The 22,602-nt window shown below is 43.6% G+C and overlaps 1 protein-coding gene across 6 annotated transcripts; it reads right to left on the bottom strand.

The window, feature by feature from the left end:
• Positions 1-371: 371 nt before the first annotated feature.
• LOC125768332 (tyrosine-protein kinase receptor) lies at positions 372-21,461 on the bottom strand. 6 transcript variants are annotated; one of them, XM_049435793.1, is made up of 14 exons: positions 20,355-21,461; positions 12,800-15,425; positions 10,474-11,085; positions 10,330-10,411; positions 9,932-10,251; positions 9,504-9,858; positions 9,250-9,415; positions 8,887-9,181; positions 8,212-8,812; positions 8,040-8,138; positions 7,760-7,967; positions 7,462-7,677; positions 7,305-7,374; positions 372-7,239 (listed from the first exon to the last, which is right to left on the bottom strand). In XM_049435793.1, exons 2-14 carry the CDS (start codon positions 13,880-13,882, stop codon positions 5,566-5,568), a joined length of 5,781 nt encoding a protein of 1,926 aa, XP_049291750.1. In that variant the 5' UTR covers positions 13,883-15,425; positions 20,355-21,461; the 3' UTR covers positions 372-5,565. The 6 variants fall into 6 exon arrangements, with proteins under 6 accessions (XP_049291750.1, XP_049291753.1, XP_049291752.1 ...); XM_049435796.1 differs by having other exon boundaries at positions 12,800-14,984; XM_049435795.1 differs by having other exon boundaries at positions 20,416-21,461.
• Positions 21,462-22,602: the final 1,141 nt, after the last annotated feature.

Below are 22,602 nucleotides of genomic sequence, written 5' to 3'. Positions count from 1 at the left end.
TGAACACAGGATGTTAAGAAAAAAATTAAAAAAATATTTTAGAAATTAAAATACAATAATAATTTGTTATGAAAATAAAAACAAAAAAAACGTACACGATCACAAATGTAACAATACAAATTACAAATTTGAATTTAAAGTCTAAAAGTGTTGATTACATACAAAGAATACGGGAAAGAAAATATGCAAAACAATACAATTCTTGTAACAAAAATATAACAAAAATTTTATGTAAAGTTCAAAGTATACAAAACACTAGCGGAAAGTTGTTCAAAAATACAAAGGACAGAAAAAAGAAAAAACATTCTTTCAACTCGCTCTTTTTACGGCACTGCAATGCATAAAGAATTACTACCATAACACAAAGGAGCTTTACATTCATTGTTTGTTTGTCATTATTTGTTTATTAGTCAGTTTATGATAAGATTCCTTACAACATTCTTTCGCGTTTGGTGAGCGTGTCCTTTTATGGATGGGGTCTCGGCAATAATGTATATACGACTGTTATCTGGTGTTGTTTTTGTTTGTGTATTTTATGTTGGTTTGTGAGTGGCTGTGTTGTTGTCTGCTCTTGTTGTAAATTTCATTCCTTACCTCCATCGCAATTCCTTTTTGTTTGTCCAGTATGAACAGTGTGTTTTGATGAGTTTATTCGAGTTTTCTCTATTGTTTCCTTGTTTCTGCGTTTGTTTCATATTTTCTTTAGTTTGTTTTGCTTAGCCTTTTTTTTCTTCATTTTCTTCTATATAATCCATCCCTTTCCCCATCGTGTTCAACTAGACACACTCAGTCAATTTCCCTATCAGTAGTGGTATTTATGTTTCTTTATGTTTGTTTTGTGTGTTTCGCATGTTTGTTTTTGTCTTTTGGTTTGTTTCGTTTTTTTGTTTTTTTCATTTTTACTTTTCTTTTTTTTTACATAAATATCAATAAATAAATAACATTAATATTTTTCACCCTTTCACACTTTGTTTTACCTTTCTCTTTTCCCTTACTTTTATTTCCCTTTGTTGTTGTTTTTTTCTTCTTCTTTATTTACCACTGCAACATGAATGAATTCGGTAAGGGTTTTCTGTTGCTGTTTTCTTTTAGTTACATACGGTTTATTTAGACGGTATTTTTGTTCTCTTTTATTCACTACAACGGGGCACAACTGCAGTAACGATATCCTAGCGCAACATGGACAACCGGAATGCTTGACGATGGTGATGGAAAGGAGGAGGGTGGGGAGGTATTTTTCCTCCGTTCCTTCCTTCCCTTCCCGTTCAAATGGCCATCCATCGTTTGGACATTCGATGCGACCGGTACGTTGTTATTTCTTCCCTTATGTTTCCTACTGCCCTGCTAAGCGTTCCATTTATCCATTCCGTTGTTTTCATGTCTGGTTGTTGATGTTTGTTTGTGTGTTTCTTTTACAATGTTCCACTAAATCATTATATGTACACATAAGTCATTAAAGCATGTTTCACCTTCACCTTGGATCCGTTTCTGTTGTTTTACTGCTTGCTCTTCTTCTCACATTCACATTTTTTGGTTTAATTTATGTATATATATTTTTGTTGTTGTTTTTTTAAACATTTCTATTGTTCCACCTTTCACCTATTCCGACCGTAACAGGTAGAATACGTTGGTTTGCCTACACGAATGGTTAGTGTCATACGTTTCTTATATTTAAATCTGTTTCTCTTTTTGCATCTTATCTTTCTCATCTGGTTTTATCTACTCAATTCTCAATGGCGCCCGTTGGCTCTATCGTTAGGATACCTTGTTAGTGTTTTCTGTTTGGTTATATGTTGCTTTGTTGTTTTGGTTTTAATCCTATTTCAAGTTGTGTTGTTTGTCTGGGACAAATTTGTTCCATTGTTTTCTACCCACAACAGTTTTCATTTTTTTCCCCGTCTAACATCTCCCGAGATACATTAAATGATCTCCAATCTTCTGGCCCGTATTGGTTGTTTTCTAATATATAAAAATAAATATAAGTTTGCTTTCATGTTTTGTTTGTATATATATATACCTTTTTGTTCACTTTCTTCCATGTTTTATCTCATTCCAAACATTCTAAAATGATCAAAACGTCACACTCTGTCGCTAGCCATCTGTTCGCTGTTTTCTTCCCTCCAGAAGGAACTCGAACTGGGGAAAATCACCACCAGAGCGTCATTAAACAACTGGATCATCGATTTTTATCGGGATTTTCTCATCCATTTTTTGTGTGAATGTGTATGGGTGTGCTAATTTTGGTTTTTTTTCTCTCATTTTGTTTAATTAACTTTTGCTACTACGAAATTGAGAAATAAATGCTTTTGTCTTTAGAAAACAAAACTGTTACAAACAATAACATCGTCCTTTGGGTAATTTCGAATATATTTCTGCCCAACGGAATCGATCACGATTCTTTGTGTGTGTGTGTAAGTGTATGTGTATATAAGATAGGTATTTGATTATTAGATGTATGTATAAGGGTGGTTCCATAGCCACCCGTTCTCACCACATGTATAGTTATTATTTGCCTATTTCTGCTTACTGCATGAATACGAAAAAAGCGGTCCAATTCTAAAGCATTTTCACAACGGCTGTTCTCATCCTTCGATCGGGACATTACAGTTCGAATCCTTCAAAAAAAAAACACACGTTCATTTTGGATAGATAAAAGGATATGGACAGGGAAAAGGATTGGGACGCCGGAGGGAACACAGTATTCAACACTCATTTACATCCATATTTGGGGGAAAATTCGCAGCGTCTGAATAGTGTGCCATTAATTTAATATTTATTGAATATTCCATTTTGTTTGTTTTACGATCTCGGCACTGTACGCAGCTTCCTGCTGAGTCACTTAATAACACTTAACACGCACACACGCTTACCCCGAAAGGGTTTTTTTTCTGCTTTTATAAGTATGCCGGTATTATCGGTACCACGTTTGTCATTAGATTTACTTTGTATACATTAAAAAACATGTCTCATTCACACCTAATGCTTCGGTTCACTCTCGTTTTCATGCTATTTTAATGGCGGTTTTTGGGTGTGTCTGTGTATTTGCTTTAGTTTATTCATTTAACTGTCCCGGGACGCCACGTCCTACTGTCGGGTACCACTGTGAACAGCGGATCCCGCATACCGGCCGTAGCCCGACTTTACAAACTGATTATCCTGTACAATTCTATCAAAATTAATTCTGCAATGTTCATATGTGTGTACAAAGTTACATTTAGTTTAGATTGGTTTTGTTTTACCTTTTTTTATCGCTCTCTTCGTCCACCTTTGCTTTGCTCTACCGCTATGTTCAAGTTTGTTTCCATTTGTTTGAGCGTGTCTTTCGATTCGTTCGTTCGTGGCTACTACTTCCAGTGAGCTTGCATGTTTCTAGTTTTGGCATCAGAGAATTCATTCCGCTAGTGAAAAGCTCCGAAATACGGATCTTTGCTAGCGTATAATGTACGGTAATGCGTGTGGGACTTTTGCTTACAGCTAAAAACCTCGACAGTACTTCAACAGCTCTCTCTCTCTCTCTACTACCAAATACACCGATACACATCCACTGATGGCAATAGGAAGAGGTGAGCCTACGTGAGCCATTTTATCCTTAAAACAAGGACACACATCCATTGGATTGAAGCTGCTTTATGCTAGATCGGTGCTGATCGCTTCCGATCAGATAATGGGGGCTGTGCCAGCGCACACAGAATTAACCAAACAAACTCGGTATCTTGCATACGAATGTTCGGTGACATTATTGACATTGTTGACTCCTTTCGTGTGTGCATCTCAAACGCCTCAAACGTGTTGCTTTTATCTCCTTCGTTTTTGCATGTTTTGTTTTTTAATCTCCGAAGATCCATTCCATTTTTCCACTTGCTTCGACATGCTCACTAACCAGTTTCATAATGAGTTTACCAACAACGTGAACGCCCCAAAACTCGGCTGTTTGCCATCGTTTTGCCAGCAACGCTTCGGTTCGGTTACTTAATGTTTAATAATTTCAAATATAATTAACAATACTATGCGGGCGCTATACAGGTAACATATACAGCTGTATGACAAAACAAACGAATGCCCAATCTCACCTAGCAAATGCAACGCTTAATTCTGTTATTTTCGACATGTTCTCCCACTCACACAGTTGTTGAAACAAACAGATATAACAATCTTAACATGGGTTAATTTGTTTTTCCAATTTAAAAAGAAAATCATACAAAAAACAATGAAGTGTGTTTCTTGTTGTTCGCTAATTCCATCACAACCCTCGTCTGCTGAAACGCAACAGTTTACTGTTTCCTTTTTTGTAAAAGAGACGTAACTTTTGAGCAACTCGTTATGTTTACTTGATTTTATAATAATCTACTTACTTGCTCATAAATACAGGCAAAAAATGGAGATGTTTTTCAGTGAAACTTGAAAGGAAAAGTATTGTAACAAAAAAAAACCTTCAGTAAAGCCAATACAAATGCTCAAAAAATGCAAAAACAAACTTATCAGTTTGTCTCCCTATTAGTGCAACAAAATCAATAGTGTATTGGAGAATATATATGCCAAACCTGGTTCTTCCGCAATCTGTCAGTTTCTACTTGGTGTGAATTAGTCGTTGTTAAAACACGGGATAAGCTCGCCCCTAGCTAATGCGGTGAAACACCATACCGACGATCTATAACTACCAACGGTTTGTCACAATTGTTCTGCATCCCTTTTTTTTAACAAATTGTAGAAATCATTCACCCTATACCGGGGGGAAGAGTAACACCATGCTCATCACGCAAAAGACGCCATCTGTCAAAAAACCCGTTTTGAAGTGTTAGTGTTTTTAGTGTAGCATCAAACAAACGGGCCAAGTACTTGACACTTGCTTAAGTATCATTTGACACTTTGTTTGTTTTTCTTATGCGATTTGCGCTTTGCTGGAGGGGGAGGTTTCCTTTTTCTTTTTGTATGGGGATCTTGTTATTATGTTTTTGCGTTGATAAGCTGTTCTACACGTGCTGTTTCGTTTGCTTAGACATTTACTAGTTCAGAGTTTCCTTTCTTACTGTATTTGTTTTGCATTTGATTTCAATTCCACTCGGTGGACTAATTCGGACAACGAAACATCATTCCGCTTGTTTAACATCAATTTTTCTTTTACTGGTTGTCACCGTATCCCAACAAAACTCAACCTCGCTTTGTTTTGTAGCGTTTCATATAAATATATTCTAACCATTTTGTTTGTTCTTCTTGTTCGTTCTATCAACCGCTTCTAATGTTACGCAAATATATGTACAAATAATGCATTTGTATATCGGGTTGTCCCCGTGTCTGTGAGTGTTGTTTCATTTCTTTATATAGTTAGTACATATGTGTATATTGTATATATATTGATTTTCGTTACGAAATACTTTTTCAAATTAGCGGCCAATGGATGTCCACCAATGATACTTTATATAGGTGTGGGTGTGTAGGTGTATGTGTTTCTTCAGTATCCTTCACATAGTTGACATGGATGTATGTCCTCGCACGTTATGGTGATTTATCGAAGAAATTATGTTTTTTTTTTGCTGCAAACATTCATTCCACCTCATCGAAACCCTTTTAACAGCTGATCTCGGAATGATTTTCCGGGCTGATGTAACGCTCACTAAACGTTTGGATCGTAAAGGGTGCCGCCTGTCGGGAAGGATCCTGACCGGCACCGATTGATCCTTTATCACTTCCGCCATTACTACCATTACCACCGTGGCCATGGCCATGGTGACCGTTTGTGCTATGATTAACACCATTGCCACCACCATTACCACCATTAACGCCACCATTACCCGTCGGACCGTTACTGTATCCGGTTAAGCCCGTCATCACGATGCCACCTGTACCGGTAAGCTTATCCACGATAACACCATGATCTCCATGGTTGTTGTTGTTGTGGTTGCTATGGTTGTGGTTGGCTCCGTTACCGTTCGCATTACTCATCATACGGATATTCGCATAGGACGTGCCGACTACATGGTTCTGCTGCATACTAAGCGCAGCCGGATCGAGCGTTATTGGTGGCGGTATACTACTGAGCAACTTCGCTGTTTCCATCGGTGATTCCACCATCGGCGGACCATGGTTGTGACCGTTACCATTCGTCATCGGTCCACCATTGGTTTGTCCCGGTGGTGATCCATCTCCAAGTTCACCGATCACCGGATTACTGAACGAAATAGGCGGCTGTATAGCCGTCGGTGTCTGTTGTGGAGTATCTAGGGAAATAAGCTTATCGGCAACATCGGGCACAGGTGGAACCATCGATGGACCGTTTGGTGGAAGGACTGCTTCGGCCGGATCTAGCACCGGCGGTGGTGGTAATGGAACACCGGCCGGACAAGCCTGTCCGGGGTGCTTACGAATAAAGGACGTTTCCCAGCAGGCGCCATCGGTAACGGTTGTAAGTGGTTGTTGCTGAGGAGCACCATGTCCTACCAGCGCATTCGACACCATCACCGTATGGCCGTTAACGATACGCGGTGAGGCGTTCTTCGGTGGCGTACAAGTCATCAGTGTGTCTGGAATAGTGACACCGGTCGCCTCACTCAGCAGGCGCTCCGCAACGGAACGTGGACCCGGTAGCGGTATCAGATAGTCGGAGGAGTTGGGCACCTGTAGACAGAAGTCATCGTTACCGGGTGGGCGCATTATCGTCGTATCACGCTCATTTGATGGTGGTCGGAAGAAACTCGGCAGCGGAGCATTCATCACCTCTGGATCCTGCGTACACGTTGTTAGCCGTTCGAGCAGATTCGAGAAGGATGGCCGCTCCTCCGGTGTTGGATTCCAACAGTCGGCCATGATGCGGTACACGGCCATCGGGCAACCTTGCGGTGCATCGAGCCGTCCACCGCCCGTCACCAGCTGCATCACATCGCGGTTCGGTAAACCGGTGTAGGGCATCAGACCAAGGCTGAACACTTCCCATAGCAACACACCGAAAGACCAGACGTCTGTCTTCGAGGTAAAGATACCATCGAGGAACGCCTCCGGTGGCATCCACTTGATCGGTAGCATCGCTTTACCGCCCTTGCGGTAGTAATCCGAGCGGTAGATGTCACGGGCCATACCAAAGTCAGCAATCTTCACCACGCGGCCAGGACCTTTGCTGCTGAGCAGACAGTTCCGAGCAGCTATGTCACGATGTATGAAACGCTTGCTTTCCATGTACCGACAGCCTTTGGCAACGTCTAGCGCACAAAAGATCAGATCCTTCATCGTGAGCGGCGATGGACGTTCCTGGAGGAATGCAAAACCTTGTTAATATGTATCCAAAAAGAATTGACCATGCCACAAATATATACCGGTTTATTACGACCCTCCCGGAGGAAGTTCTTCAGATCACCTCCGGCCAAAAGTTCTAGCACAATGAACCTGTACGATGGGATTATACAAAAACAACCAACAGCCATTAAACAATCATATCCACTAGGGATGTAATAGATGACAAAATTTTCTTACCGTGGATGGCGATCGAAACAGACACCTATGAGATGCACAATGTTTGGATGATTAAACTTTGCCATAATGGCCGCCTCCATCAAGAAATCAGACTCCGCCTGACCAGTGGACATCTCTGGCAATGTTTTTACTGCCACGGGCATCTCCACCGCGTCACCATCTCGATGACGGTAGAGACCTTGGTACACCTCACCGAAAGCACCCTGTCCAAGAGCTCTAAAGAATTTGGAAAACACGAACGAAACATTCAGTTACGTTGAGTTACTGATAAACATAGAAATAGCCACGGTACACTTACTTCACCAAACGCAAACTTTCACGAGCTACCTGTGGCAGACTCTTCACATCCACATTCCCATTCAGTATGCCATCACAACCATAGTTCGGATTGAAGTTGGTCAGTGCCGAATCATCGGCTGTACTGCGCAGCCGGCTAAGCTGCAGGTCCTGCTCCAGCAGCATCTTATGGCGCAGAGCAGCCTGACGCTTTCTTTGGTAACGATTATCTGCGAGAGGAAGGACGTTAAACATAGAATCGAACATTCGTGATTGGATGTTGGAGGTTTGAAAGAACTTACAAAGTATCAGTATGAGACTAGCCAGTGCGGCACAGAGTACGAGCACGACGACGACAAAGAACATAATTAGGTACTTCATTTCCACGGTTTCCGTGGGCACTGGAAGAAAAGAAAGAACTATAGAAATTAGATCCTTACTTCAAGACGGCGAAACTGAGCCTCAAACACTCACATTCACACGCTGTATAATTATCCGGCTTTAGTGTCCACCCGTCGGGACAGATGCAACCCACGGTTGCCCGGTATTCGTCCAATGCCACGCAACGATAGTCACACCCACAGCCCTGTATGGCGGGAATGATCAGTACGGCTCCGTGACCACCGTTCGCACCGGAAAACTCCATCGACAGCTCTGGCACATTACGCTTGGATGCCATAAAGGACGACCCGCCTTCGCCGTTGGTAGAGTTAATCATCGTATCACCACCGGAGTAGCCACCACCACCACCTCCAGTATCACATCCGCCACCACCACCACCAAACCCACCCTGTCCATGGGTGCCTCGCTGTGTATAGCATGGCATTCCACCTCGACCACCCTCCAGTAGCGATGCGCCATAGTGTGCCTGCAGTCCCATATCGGCCTGAGCACGCCAACCACCTCCTGGTCCGGCTTGCCGGTTAAGTTCTCCGTGTGCAGTACCCGAGACGTCCTTTTTGTATGACAGATACTTTTTTCCATGCTGAATATCATCATCCAAATAACGACCGACACCGAGTCCACCGCCACCACCGGCCACTAGCAATGGGACTGCTGTGTTGGCAGAGTTCAACTGATGGCAAATGAATTAAAAAGTTATTTCAAACATTGTTCAGGTGCTATCACATTGTTCACGTTACAACTCACCAAAAACACATATGTCCCACCACCGCCTCCACCAGCACCTTCCTCAATGATCGTGTTTTTCACCTGCTGCGTTTTCGAGTGCATCCACGTGTCCATGTTAAGCTGCTTGTTTCGCATCTCACACGATTCGTCCCGATAGCCCATCGATTTGATACAAGCGTGCTCTCCACTCTGTCCTACCAGGATGTATATTTCCTCATCCTTGTGCAGTTCCAACACACTCAGAACCATCGCACCGCGAGAAGAACCAACACCTCCGGATCCAAGACCACCTCCAGCACCTTTTGCAATAATCCTGTAGGAATTAAACATCGATATAAGGTCAGTAGTGTAAACTGTGTGATAAACATTGTGCTCACTTACGTGTAGTAACCTTCGTTTGGAACCTTCCACGCCTGGATTCCTTTAAATGGATGGCTGTCAATGACGTGCACCGCACTGAGTGCTTCTGTATTGTTGTAAGACGACAGACAATCGGCCGGTGTCGGTCCATACTGTCCCTTTGCACCGCAAGTGTTGAGTTCCAGGACTGCGGAATACGTAGTGGAATGGAATACGTTATCGTCGTTTCAACATTCTTCTTCACACTTCCTTCTTGCTCCACCTGCAAAACTTACATGATTTTCCAGCGAAATCTTTGTGCGGTTGCTTGGCACCACCTATCCGTGGATCCCAGTAGTTGTACCCTTGTAGATGTTCCGCCGGTATATTCAAACCGAAGCACTCCGGGCTAAGCGAAAAATCGTCGATCGCTACATCGGAATAGATGCGCATTCCCATACGAGCCTCGAACTGTAGATAGTACTTTGTCGTAACGTTTGGTAAGATGATGTCCACCCGTACCCAATCTTCGCCGAGATTCTTCGAGCTCCACCAGAGCGTTGTGGTGAAGTTTTCCTTCTCCCGGATCTCCACGCTGGACAAATTTATACTACCCGGGTTCATGCCGTACTGATGGACGTAGAATCGGACCTGTAGAAGGTTAGAAAGCAAATGGGCACGTTTTACATCATTGTACGAAAAATGGCTCATTCGGGTAACTCACCACACAGGAGTTCCTATACGGTGAGCTAGCATTCGTATGTACCAACGGTGGAGGGTTAAAGACGACACTGTTCATGATCGCATTACTGGCCAATCCAACGAGTGTTCGCTTCTCACTATCATTCACATGCTGATTCATATTAACCAGCATGTAATATCCGGTTACGTTCGAGTTCTCGTGCGTGTGATCCATATCGGGGCCCGTCTTCTCTGTCGGTGTTGGACCGGTGTGTCTAGCCCAGGACAGGATAACGTTGCCATAGTTTTGCCACCCACACCAACCAAACTCGAAATCACAGCGACCACCGAATGGAATTTTGTCTATAGAGAGTTAAGTTCAGAAGTTGAGAGATCTCAGACACATTTATTCATTTTCGTCCAACCATCCAAATATCTTACCGCAATTTAATGTCTCGTCCTCGCTATCATCACAATCTACTGTGATGTCACAGATCTTTGGTGTTTTGATGCATACAGGAACCTAAAAGCGTAGCGTAAGTTGTTGATTAATTATTCGTCATATTTCCTGAGTTTCTCTCATACCTTGCTGGCCGTGCATTGCACCTGCGAGTAGCTACAGTTGTTGGTGCTAATCGAGTCCGGGAAACATTGCACCATACGCAGATTATCGATGCTAACGTGTCCACGCGCCTGTCCACCGATCTTGTTCGGTACCACCTCAAACAGCACCTTGAAGTCCTTCGAGATGCGATCGATGCGGAATGTGTTCAGTTGCCAGCGTCGCAGATCGTTACCCATGATTTCTGCCGGTACCCAGCTCGATTCCTGGTTGCCGATCGTCTCAATCACGATACGTATGCTACCGTGATGCATCGCACTTTGGTGCGTAAACACCTCCAGATAGCAGTTCTCCTTTGTCGCACCAAACACGGGCGAGGTGAGTATTTGCGGTTGACTGTCTTGCGTGAGCCGCAGGTGAAGAAAATGCCCGTTAGCATTATGGGCCGGATCGGCACCCGGGCCCGGCATCAGCCCGGTCCGGTTGGATTCGGTTAGATTCATGCCGGTCACCACCTGGAAACCGTGCTGATCATTTTCGTCCCACGTCCACGCACATTCCGTCTCGAAGTTACACTTCATGCCCAGTATCTCGTCCATCTCGGAGCCCTGATCTGGGACGGAGTTGTGATATCGCTGCCGAGAATAAAACAGACACAACAGATATAGACATTGCATTGCGTTTTCCACGAAACACATCAGGTCTAACAGCATCCTTGTACCGTTGTGGTTTCTTCTGCTGCGGTTACGCTATATTTAGCCACCGTGTATATCCAATTTCCTATTCTCCACTGATGAAAACTTTTCCTTTCCTCCTTCTGTTCCTAGCCCAACCAAAGCCACTCCCCCGGAAGAGGACGCCCACGTCTGGGAATATACGGTGGCTTCCAACTATTTACCTTCCAGCCCAGACGTGGAAATGCTGGAAGCAATTTGCTCGTCAAGCTCATCACGTTCGTGACCACTCGGTCATTCTGCCATGGGGGAACAGAAATCGTGAGAAATCTATTTTCGATTGAGATTACGAAAATAAAGGACCCTCGTCGTCCGTTTACCGTCGCCCTCCCGTTCATCGTGCGTCGAAAAACAATCTCTGATGCACTTTCGTGGTTGACGTCGAACGTGGCTACGACGAGTCTTGATCAACGGCCAACAGAGTTCCGTCGCATCACCACGACTGAATGGTGAAGTGTGAAACGTTAATTATTCCAGCAACTCAATCATACTGTTAGGGAGAGACTTGGTCAATCACCGGACGGTTGCTATATCGGGATGCAACAGTTCCGTCCAATTTCGTTCGTGGTAACGACGTAAACTGTTTAATGGCAGTAGTAAACAATACTACATCTTTGTTGTTAACTTTCATAACATAAAATATTGGGTCTGATATAAAAGAAAAGGATCTTTTAGTTCTAGTTATCCTTCTAATTTAAAAACTCGCGCTTATTCTAGTGTATCAGGCATGAACACTAAGTTCCAATCTGTCAAACGTTTGTTTACCTACAAAGTGGCCACTACTACCGCCGTTACAATCGACGTAATAAACTTCATACGATGAACGTCGACTAAGACGACATTTGAAAGACCGCGATTGTGGTGACGGTCAGCAGCACCTCGCATATAAATAGGAACGAGAAACACGTCCGTCGGCTTTTGTGTTCTATTTTCGATATAGCTGGAATTAATTTATTTTGTGGTTTTGTCTCTGACGTTACCGAGCAATGCTAGTTCTCTTGCTAGCTCTATTGCGGCACGAAGGAAGGTTTTATATTTGGAATTGTAACATTTGTTGTTTTTGTTGAAAATCCAAATCGCTACTGTCGCTCATAACATCCTTGTCAGCTGTGGTTTGCGCCCAAGTTAAGCGTATAATTCCTAATTGGAAAGATGATGAACACTAACAAATAACCGATCAGGAGAAAAGCGCTATTAAATTTAAATCAAACTTCTCAATACAGTGCAACCCAACCCAAATACCACGTAAAGTGGTTAGAAATTGTACACTATTGCTAGCATGACTTCTCACCCTTCTCAACATGACCTATCCTCACATCCTCGGTTTTGATTGGAATGATTGATTCCACTCCAGTAGTACAGTGGTGCGCTGGTAATTAAATCAAATCTATCTGCTCGGAGTTTAGGTTCTGTGCCATTGTGAAGCTAGTCAAGCAACAATCGCGTACAGCCAGAGCTCTAACAAACCTCAATTAATTATGTCCCGTGTTCTGTGCAATATAGACCAACCTAAGGTGCAGCACCTCATCAAAGACGGTCGGTGTTAAGTGTCGGCTAGTGTTCCGTAAATTGAAACGTTCATTCGATGTGATTAGTGTGCATCAAATGTTCTTACCTCTTCGTTGTAACGGGCCCGTAACGTCCTTAGCGGATCATCTCCCTGGCGGCTGTAGGATGAACCGCCCATGGAATAACCGGGTGATTGCAGAACGACCCCAACTCCACGGCCCGGATCGGATCGACCACGGTTACCGTAAGCGACAGCACCTCGTCCACCCTGCTGTACGTTGCTTCCCCGCGCATCCGTCCTATCTGGCGTGCCACTTGCTCCACCCGACGTGCCTCGTTCGCCGGCATTCTCCTGGCCGTACGCGTTCGCACCGGCGTGGTGTACCGTTTGGCCACGGCGATGTGTTGTCGAACCGTACGAAATAGGCTCACCGCCCGAATCCAGCCCGTTCATGTTGGTGGAAGCTTTGTTCATCTTGTGCAACACGTTGATCGAGGACTGTTTGCGTCCCCTACCGGGCCGGGCCGGATTGAACTGTCGAACGTTCTGGGGTTCGGTCGTCTTGGAGCCACCCTGCGTGGAGGCGGGCGTCGGAAAGTAGGGATTGATCAGTCGGCTGCCCGGTTGCCGGGAACCGATCGGTGCTCCATCGTGGCCCCCGTTCCGGCTCGCACCGGCATTCATTTCATTCGGCTGTGGAAAGGCACCGATGCCTCCACCACCACCAGGACCACCACTGCCGCTACTGTGTCCAACGCTACCATGCTCGTGATGATGATGCTCGTGCTCATCGTGATCGTGCTCCTCCAGATCGGAGCTATCGTCCTCGAACGAATCCTCAAACCCGGACGCAGACGCGGGAAACATGGAGCGTGGTGCCTCGGTGGAAGTGGTACTGGTGGTCAGCACCGGATGGACGTTAATGACGCCGGACGAGTTGTGTGACGCCCCGAAGGTAGAGTTACCAAGCGGGCGCTGTCCGTGCACGGCTGGTGCAAAGATCAACCAAACGCTAACCGTTAGACACGTCCCCAGTAGTAGCACGTTCGAGCGAAACCGCACACTACGTGAGCACACGGTACGGTTTTCACTCACGGGCGCCATCTTGCGCAGTACATTCGTTAAAAGTCTACACCGACCGCTAAACTCACTGTGCGGCAGGTTGTTTGTTGTTCTTCGGATTTCCATCCCGTTTGTAAACGCAACAGCAACAACAATGAAAAAAAAACGGTGAAAAATGAAACTATTCTGCTTTTTCTTATTCGACTTTTTGTTTTGCGTTCTCTTTTTCACTTGATCTTGACTCACTCACTCACTTCGGCACACCACCATTTACAGCCGACACGTTTCGGCTACCATTAGGCGTTTATTTCCCATTGCGTTACAGGCAGCTTCCGTTTTCGCGTAAATCGGCGTAATAAACACACGACACAGGAAGCTTTTCTCACTCATCGTTCCGCTCGATGCGCTCTTTCTCACGCGGTGAGCGTCCTGTTCACCACACGAGCAAAAACACACACCGCTCACCGAATGCTTTAGGCTGCGTACGTGTAGCAGCCTACAGCAAAAAAAGGACTGCGCTCCCGTTCACTGCAAATATACTACACCCGGAATTGAATTTACGTCGCCGTCGACGGGTTTAGTTGGTGCACTCATTAGCGTTTTTTGTTTTTTTTTTGTTTTAAAATCAAATCAACCGGAAGTTTTTTCTTTTGTTACACATTTCATTTGCGTGCTGGGAACGGGTCGAACCGTACAGTTTCCGACTGCTGGATCGGTTCTGATTTTCGGTCAACGGTGTGTGGCTGGTGTTACGAAATACCACACCTTGCGTTTCCATTTCCCAGCCAGGGTTTTCCGTTGTATTCTCCACAAAAAAATATGCTTTTCACGTACCTTGCCACTCCATGGCGGGAAGCAAGAGAATCTTCCCGTGTAAGGGAAACTGTCAGAGAACAGGGCGTCTTTAAGCTGACGGTGTAGCGTAACCGGAGATGTGACGTAGGGATGAAAAGACCACGTAAACGAAGGTCCAGTACGAAGAGAACTAGCTTAGTACGATTCGGTTTTTACAGCACTGCACTTTTTTTTATCACACACTACACCACTCCAGTTGGTTTGCACTTAAGCAGGCCGCCACAGTTGCCGCCGCTCTCGGCCGACCGTGTGCGCCCCGGGGCAACGGATCGTCCCGACGGCCATTTTTACTGTCAGCGAAGCGTTGGGACAGCTTCCTAACCGCACCATCCTTGGTACCTGATGCCTGATTGTAGTGACAGTGAGGAGGCGGCTGGCAGAGGGGAGGGGGATTGAAAAACAACAACAAAAACACAATCTCAAGGGTTTTGGCGTTATCGTTTCATCGGGACACCGAATGGCATGGATGGTGCAGGGTTTTCCACTGCCCACGGCAGCAAACCGGCCTCAAGAAGGAACATCCCCACTATGTTTGCGTTTTTCTTTTGCTGCTTTTTTTTTTGCTCTCTTCTTGCTGTTGGCACTAAACGTTCCCGTTTTGGAACCACCTTTTTTCCCGGCAGGAACAACGCACACACACACACACGCACGCAAGCAAGCACCACTCACATCCCCGAGTACGGCTGATGTTCACTGCACACGGTGCGAGAAGCTTTTTCCTCACGAGACAAACACAATCACGCACACACACACACTTAGTCACACGCGTGTCTATACACGTACACCGAGAAAAACACACTACACGATGATTTTCCTGTAAATTTTTAACGGAGAAGCGTGGGGGAAAAAAAGGACGTTACAAAAACAAATTTATATAATTATCACGCGCAAATGCTTTATTTTTTTCTTCTTTTTGTTACAGTAAGCAAAAAAGAAAATTCCAGCGCATGGAGCTGCATCCCATTCCGTTTGCTGCCATCTTTCTTTTTGCTCGCAGCATGCAAGGACGTCGTCCCGTTCGTGTTGTTGCACGATGATGAAAATCACACAAACATATGCGCACACACACACACACACGGGACACGCAGCCACTCTAGGAGTAGAGTAGCGGAAAAACGCTTCAAGGCATAATTTTACATTCAAGCAGGCATCTATTCTTATTTTTTTTTCTTCTTCTTCCCTCTATCAACCATAGCGATGAGATGGGGAGTGAGCATTGAAGGGCGCGAGGAAGATGAGAAGATGCTGTTCGCACGCACAGTCACTCCGGCTCGACGTTCCATTGGTGTGAGCGAGCAACGATGAACCGGGGGCGATTTTTCACTTCAGGTTCCATTCATTTGGAAAAATCAGTTTGCACGTACGCACACACACACGCACGCACACACACACGCACGCACACACACGTTCACGCCCCTGGTTGTGTGTGCGGTGGCACAGACCGACAGGACACATAACGGACTTGGTGGCAAACGGGATGAAATGGAGATCCGAACCAATTTTAATCCTTCCGAAATGTTGGTTTTGTAGGGCGAGTAACGTGCCTAATGTGTGTCCTCCTGCTAATTCTGCTTCTTTTTTTCTTCTCTCTTTCTCCGCTGCTCCACAAACGGAGAAACGGTAAAGGGGCGAGCGCACTGTCTACCGAAAATTTCAACCTTCGAAAACAGGGCGTACGCCGCACGGTACTTGCACGTAGCCCCACACACACACACACACACACAAGTACACACAACCACACGTAATGGCTGCTTCACATTTTGTGGAGTTATTTTCCTTCCTTTTTTTTACTAAAAGATGAGATGCTGTATTTTCCTATCCATTGTACACTTTATCCCAATTTTCATGGTTTTTCTTTTTTCTACATAACTTTTTTTTTTGCACTACGTCACAATGAAAGAAATATAGTTACCCATAGGTTACTGGGTTTTTGGGAGATGCTTTCCTTTTTTTGTTCGGTGTATATGTTGCTCTACTTCGTCGTTTCGTTGCCTGCTGCGTCACAAAGTGTAAAGGGATGGAATTCAACCATTTGCCTAAACGCAGACAGGCAGCATCATTATATAGCTAACCGAGCAAATGGTGTCTTTTGTTCACTGCTTCACACATCACTGCCGGCCAGCCACACACACGGATTACTCGACCGACCGATTATGGCAGCTGTCGATTGATATTCCTTTGGTAGCCAAGAAAAGGGAAAATTCACTACAGGGCAACAAGACCGATACACGGGGCACTACGTCTTCCGCGAGCTTTCGTCGGCGATGGAGTGTTGCTTCTGGGGCCCTGCAAGCTTCTCCCGATCTCGATTAAAACTCGCACCCATTTTTTTTTTCGGTGCTTGCTTGTTCCAAAAACACTTTTCCGGAGCGGTGCGCGCCTACAAATCTTTTGCTCATTCACTCACTCTCCCAAAAATGGAAGATGAGTTTCGTCGAAGAAGGATACTTCGAGGGTTGACGGTGATAGACCATCTTTTTTTTAGTTTATTATTGTAATTGGGATAAATGTTCCGTGAGAGAGGAACAAGAGTGAAAAAAGCACAGAGAACTCCATTTTGAAACGCTTTTCTTTTCTACCATTTAAATACATCTGTATCGTCCATCCAGCCAGAAAGGGTGCGGAATTTCCACCGTACAAACTGTGTGTATGTACTAACGTGAGAGATAAAAGAGAGCTTAAGCTAAAAAAAAGGACGAGAAATTACCCTTCGAAACGGAGAGCAAAGTTTTGGAAGAAAAAAGCTCACCAAAACCGTGAAAGCTTCCCTACTCTACACACGTATTCGCTCACGCAGCATCCACAGCATCCAGCGCAAAATTGGGAAAGAAAGCTTCACTCGTGAGTGAACCACGAGTGCACGGTGCACTCACGCGTTTTTTATACCCCTTGGCACCCGGAGTGCCTTGGAATTTGACGGAAAAGTCTCCGCCGTTCTTGGAACGCAAAAACACAAAAGCGTATCAATTGCGTACATTGAACTGAAAGCATGGACATGGCGGCAGGGCATGAAGCAAATATGCACGTATTACATTTGCAGGTAAAGGCAAATAAACAGCAAAAGAGCGGGCTGTCTTGGTGTTGGTCCTAATCTTCGCCTGTGAGTGCGTAATACACAAAAGTCAGTCTGTTTGTCAAGATTGTATTTTTATGGGCGTGCGTAACGTTGGTGGAAGCGTTAATAAACTTTTAAAAAGGCATTTTGCAAGTGCAAGTTAACAAACAAGTGCAGCTCAATAATTACCTATCATTACTTGCGACAAATTGGAAAGCGCGTGTCACCGTTTTCGTAACGATCATCTCATTTGCTTTCCATTTAATTGTGGTCAGTCAACGAAAGGAAAAACATACCATTAAGCACATTGAAGAAAATAAACAAAACACAACATGTTCGCCATAACAAACTTCCTGTTGGAGAGATTGTTCTCGCTTACCATTATCCAATGCCCGGTTCTTGGGTGATGATTGTACCGTTAACACTGGTATAGAGTAGAGCGTGTTTGCAAAACAAAAACAAAACAAAAATACACACACACTAATTGTGTGTGACAAAAAGTAAAAAAAGAAAAATTGTACGAAAACTCCCTCTTTTCAGTAGGTGGCTTATGTACTGGCCATCTAAAAATACATATTTTCGCTTAGTAAATTTTTTTAAATCAACACACATGAGAGATGCTGCCTCGGGCGTTGTAAATATGAGGCATGTTTGTATGCGTACTATTTTCACTCTCGTGCACGTTGCATTGGTGGTCATTCACGTCACAAACCGTGTGTAATAAAAAAAAGTAATTTCCCTTTTTTCTTGTTATGTCCAGTGGAAATAGAGTAGACGAAAGGGCTAAACAATAGGGACCGACCAAAACATTAACATTAATGCTTCATTCGAATATTAAAACTCTGGCAAGAAATTCATTTACTTTACTAAAACACTAAGAAATAGGTACTTTTACTGAAAACTATTAGTAAGCTGAAACATTAAAATCTTCAGAGGGGAACAACTACAAGAAATACTGTGAGAAAATCTGATGGTGTAAATTCTTAACGTTTTCACTGAGACGAAAAGGACGTTCGGATTGTAACTAACTAACCTAATAAAACAATGGCTTATATCTTACTAGAAAAAGTCCGTTCTAGTGTATGATAATATAATACTAAGTAGATTTGGTGGGCCAATAATGTCATTTAAATGACACTCGCCGGTAAGGAACAAAGATGACTTCAAGATATAAATCTAAACATTCAAAAGACACGTTTGAAGACATGCTATTGGTAGTGTTTAAATAGTTTCAAAAGAAAATTGATAAATTAAATTTTTAAACTAAAAAACATGTGGCGAATAAGGCTTTGCTGCGTTATGGGCAGATAATTTTTTAAAATATTTAAAAAATAAGATTTTAAAACATTATCTTACACAGTATAGTGGCAAGTCCAACCTTTGTCGTGATGTTTGGAAAAGTTTGGAAAATTAAAAAATTAAAACCAACCAATCGGATTCTATTCGTTTTACCATTAAAGTGAATAACACCCTAAAGTCTTGAATGGAATTCATTCAAAAAACATATCTTAATGGTTATTCAAACGGAATAAATATCATGCCGAAGGCAAAACCACAACTGTGATAAATAAATCATACTACAGCACATTCGGAATTGAGCAAAAGATCACGCTGAACCGTCAGGGAAACGAAGAAACTTCCATTCTACGACGTATGCACGGCCGTTGTCAATTAATGCCGAAGCAGCAGCGAATTAAATTACCCGTCTAGTAGCGGTCGTCTTCTGGTGATTGTTACAGATTTATTTGTCAATCTCTGTATATACATGGCGAGGAACGTCCTGCACAGTGACATTGGCCAGTAGAGGTGACGTTAAACCGGGCGCAAATGAATGGATGACGACAGTGCTCATTCATAGAAATGAAGGTTAACACACAAACTTTTCGGTGGTAAATAGTAAATCAAAATGTTTGATGAATTCGTTTGATCAATTGCCAACCTTTTTGTCGCTCTTTGGAACACAAATATGTATTGCAAATGCAAACGTTATAAGTTTAGAAGAGGAAAAAAAAGTACTTCAAACATAGAGTTTTTCCTTTTTTTCCTATATAAAACACATCCTCCACTAATCCTAAACAGCATACAGTCACACACACTCATCTCAAGATTGGCGGTCTGAAAAAAGGGACAAAAAATCCCTATTAAAACTACAACAGTGCGACGATCATGTTTCCACGCGAAACGACGTGCGCACGTGACGTACATTTGGCATCTTTTGGATGCTTTTTCAAGCCAAATTGAAACGCGTCTTCGGTGCACACATTTTTTTTTTGTTATTTTTATTTTCCACGAATTTTGCTCCCACTTTTAATTTGCCACCGATCGTCTGGGGTCGTGTGTGTGTCTGTGTTGGGGGAGAAGGGGGTTTTCTTCTCTTTTTTTTTCACTGTCGTTTTATTATTTTTATACTTTTGCTTCGGTTGCACATTTTTCACGTGTTTCGTTTTCGTTTTTACTTTAATGAATGATCCACTTCCTGTTTGCGAAACTGTTCCTATGTGCCGTTTTTTTTTTTTTATTTTGCTCACTTTGTCACGCTTGCTTTCGTTCAAGATGTTTCCCATCAGCGTATGATTTTTGGAAACAGATTTATTTAAAACTAAAACCTTCGTTTCATTCGCCCCTGTTTTGGTTGTGACACTTTTTTTGCACTGTTAAAAATATAATTCACAAGCATTTTCTACTCACACTGTGAGAAGGTGATTACGGTGATCGAGTATTCAAAATCGCATTTAATATCGTCACGTACTTAAGTAAAATCACGATCGAGCAAATGCGTTACTGCTCTTTGCGACAAACCCCGCAGTACTGAACGAACGGCACCACAGCCTCTCGGGACCATCATTCGGATCAAAACAAACGCACGAAGACGAAAATCCTTGCCAATGGCGGTTGCTAACCGTTGAGACACACATCGTAAGATCGCAACGTCGTGAGCACTAATACAAATTTAGTTTCCTAAAACAAAAAAAAAAAAACGCTCACATCTCCTCTCCACATCCAACGAGCAACTGTTGCCGTCTGGGAATGGACACAACGCTTAAAGGGGACAGCTAGTCGGCGCAGGAACGACAACGTGATCATCCACGATCGGCGAGACGAGTCTTTGTCACTTTCCTCCAACGCCTTGTCACTTTTCCCCCCGTCACAACTTTATTGGTATAATGTGTGGTTGGTAATGTTTATGTATGCCGTCCATTTTACCGGTGCCCGCTCCACAATCTTACCACATTCTCTATCGACGACAGACATCTTACGATCTTCCTCTGTAGTCAAAATACCACCAAACGAAAAGAATTCTTACCACTCTAGTAGCAGTCGTATATGCCCTTCTTTCCGTTGTGCACTTCCGATTCTAATTTTACTGCACGCGACTTTCGCGCAAAACCTCAACATCTTGGTGTCGGGAGTATTTTTCTCGGTTTTTTTTTTTTGGTTTATACGCTCCGGGAAACCGGCATGTGTGGCACCTTATTGAACACAGTGGAAGATTATTTTCTAAGAGCAAGTAAAATAAAACAGATGAAAACAAATTAACATTCACTAGGTACATCACCATTTACATTTACCTTCGCTAGAGATCACTTGGAAATTATCCACTCGCTTGTGCTACAGATCGTATTCAATCAACATTTACGGGGCACACTGTAACTGTCCTTTCTTACGCACTGCACTGGTATTGGCCTCAATTAGCGCTTCTCAGCATCGGAAGCGTTGCGGTTTTGGTTGAATTAGCTTCGAATCAATTAGCTTAAGCCAACATCAAGCGAATATTGTCAAACCGCCAACGGCCAGATGTGCAAATCTGTTTCCTCCCATCAAACGTGTCGGATGTGGGGACGGAAATGGTGTATCGTAAAACTTGAATGTTTGGCGCACATAAAGGAGTTGTATGTTATTTTATTTTTCGAGGATTTATAGCTGCTTAGCAGTAGCCTACACTCAACTTATAGATTCGATAGCATTTCAATCGATGCAATTGAATGTAGTTAATGCGACCTCAAGTGGTTCCCCATTCCAGTGCTGGAAAAAAAAGATTACAAGCGCCAGAAGTGGCGCAGCCAACAAGATCTCGAGAGTGGCCAATTTTCCTATCAAGCTCAGCCGACAAATTTGCCCCTGTCGTGGTGACGCCGTATAGTCTGTTCCCACACACTCCGTCAATCCACACTCTATTATGAAGCCGCTTTAATGCGCTCGATGAATTTGTCTGTTTGGTCTGGCTGGCTGGCCGGCCGAGATTGCTTCTCACCGGTCTGACGGTGAACAATTTTCTAATCAACTGATTTACGCCTGGATCTTGCAAGGAGGACACGCGTTGGCAATCTTTGTAAGCAATTGCGCAGCGTTAGGGGTGTTTTTTTTATTTAACGGACTTGAAACAAAGTATTTAAACTTTTAGCCACTATTTAGCTGTACGATTCATAGCATCATTCCAAGTTCAACTCTTAATCCGTTCTGCAACCAGTATTCGAAAACTATTTCGCTAACAACCGGCCAGCTGCAAAACGATGAAACGACACAGCGCAGCAGCTAAATATGGATATTCCTATTTTAGAATCAACCCTACAGCTTCCAGAGTGCGTAAAGATTGTTAGCGAATGCTAAATCAACCCGACAGTTGTGCGTCGTTTGTCACGCTGCCATTTGCGTGAAGCCGGAGGCGAATCCATTCCGAACTTGGTGCAAAACAGCAGCGCATCATTTCATTCAACAGCAGCCGCTTCTGGTAAATGCATCCATCGGGATAAAATTTGCTGCAAGCAGTGTACACGGGCACATTAACAAATGCATCAAGGAAATGCATAAAATGTCTTGTTTGGAAGCACGTGTTTTCATTCAGCTTTGAGCGAGATGAATTGAGAAAATTCTACACGCTGAAGGTACATGAACTGTAGCGCAGCATCAAGCTGTGCCTAATTAGAGTTAATGCAGC

This window comes from Anopheles funestus, chromosome 3RL (genome assembly GCF_943734845.2).
Source record: "Anopheles funestus chromosome 3RL, idAnoFuneDA-416_04, whole genome shotgun sequence".
Lineage (NCBI taxonomy): Eukaryota > Metazoa > Arthropoda > Insecta > Diptera > Culicidae > Anopheles > Anopheles funestus.
Note: the sequence above shows the minus strand (reverse complement) of the source record. Positions and strands in the feature narration are given on the sequence as shown.

Bases quoted from the DNA above. Each gene is read 5' to 3' on its own strand.
- LOC125768332 (XM_049435793.1), bottom strand. From the start codon at position 13,882: ATGGAAATCCGAAGAACAACAAACAACCTGCCGCACAGTGAGTTTAGC. The intron at 11,086-12,799 runs GTAAGAACATTT...TATTCTCGGCAG, and splicing joins GGGCCCGTTACAACGAAGAG to CGATATCACAACTCCGTCCC. The intron at 9,859-9,931 runs GTGAGTTACCCG...AACCTTCTACAG, and splicing joins CGTATAGGAACTCCTGTGTG to GTCCGATTCTACGTCCATCA.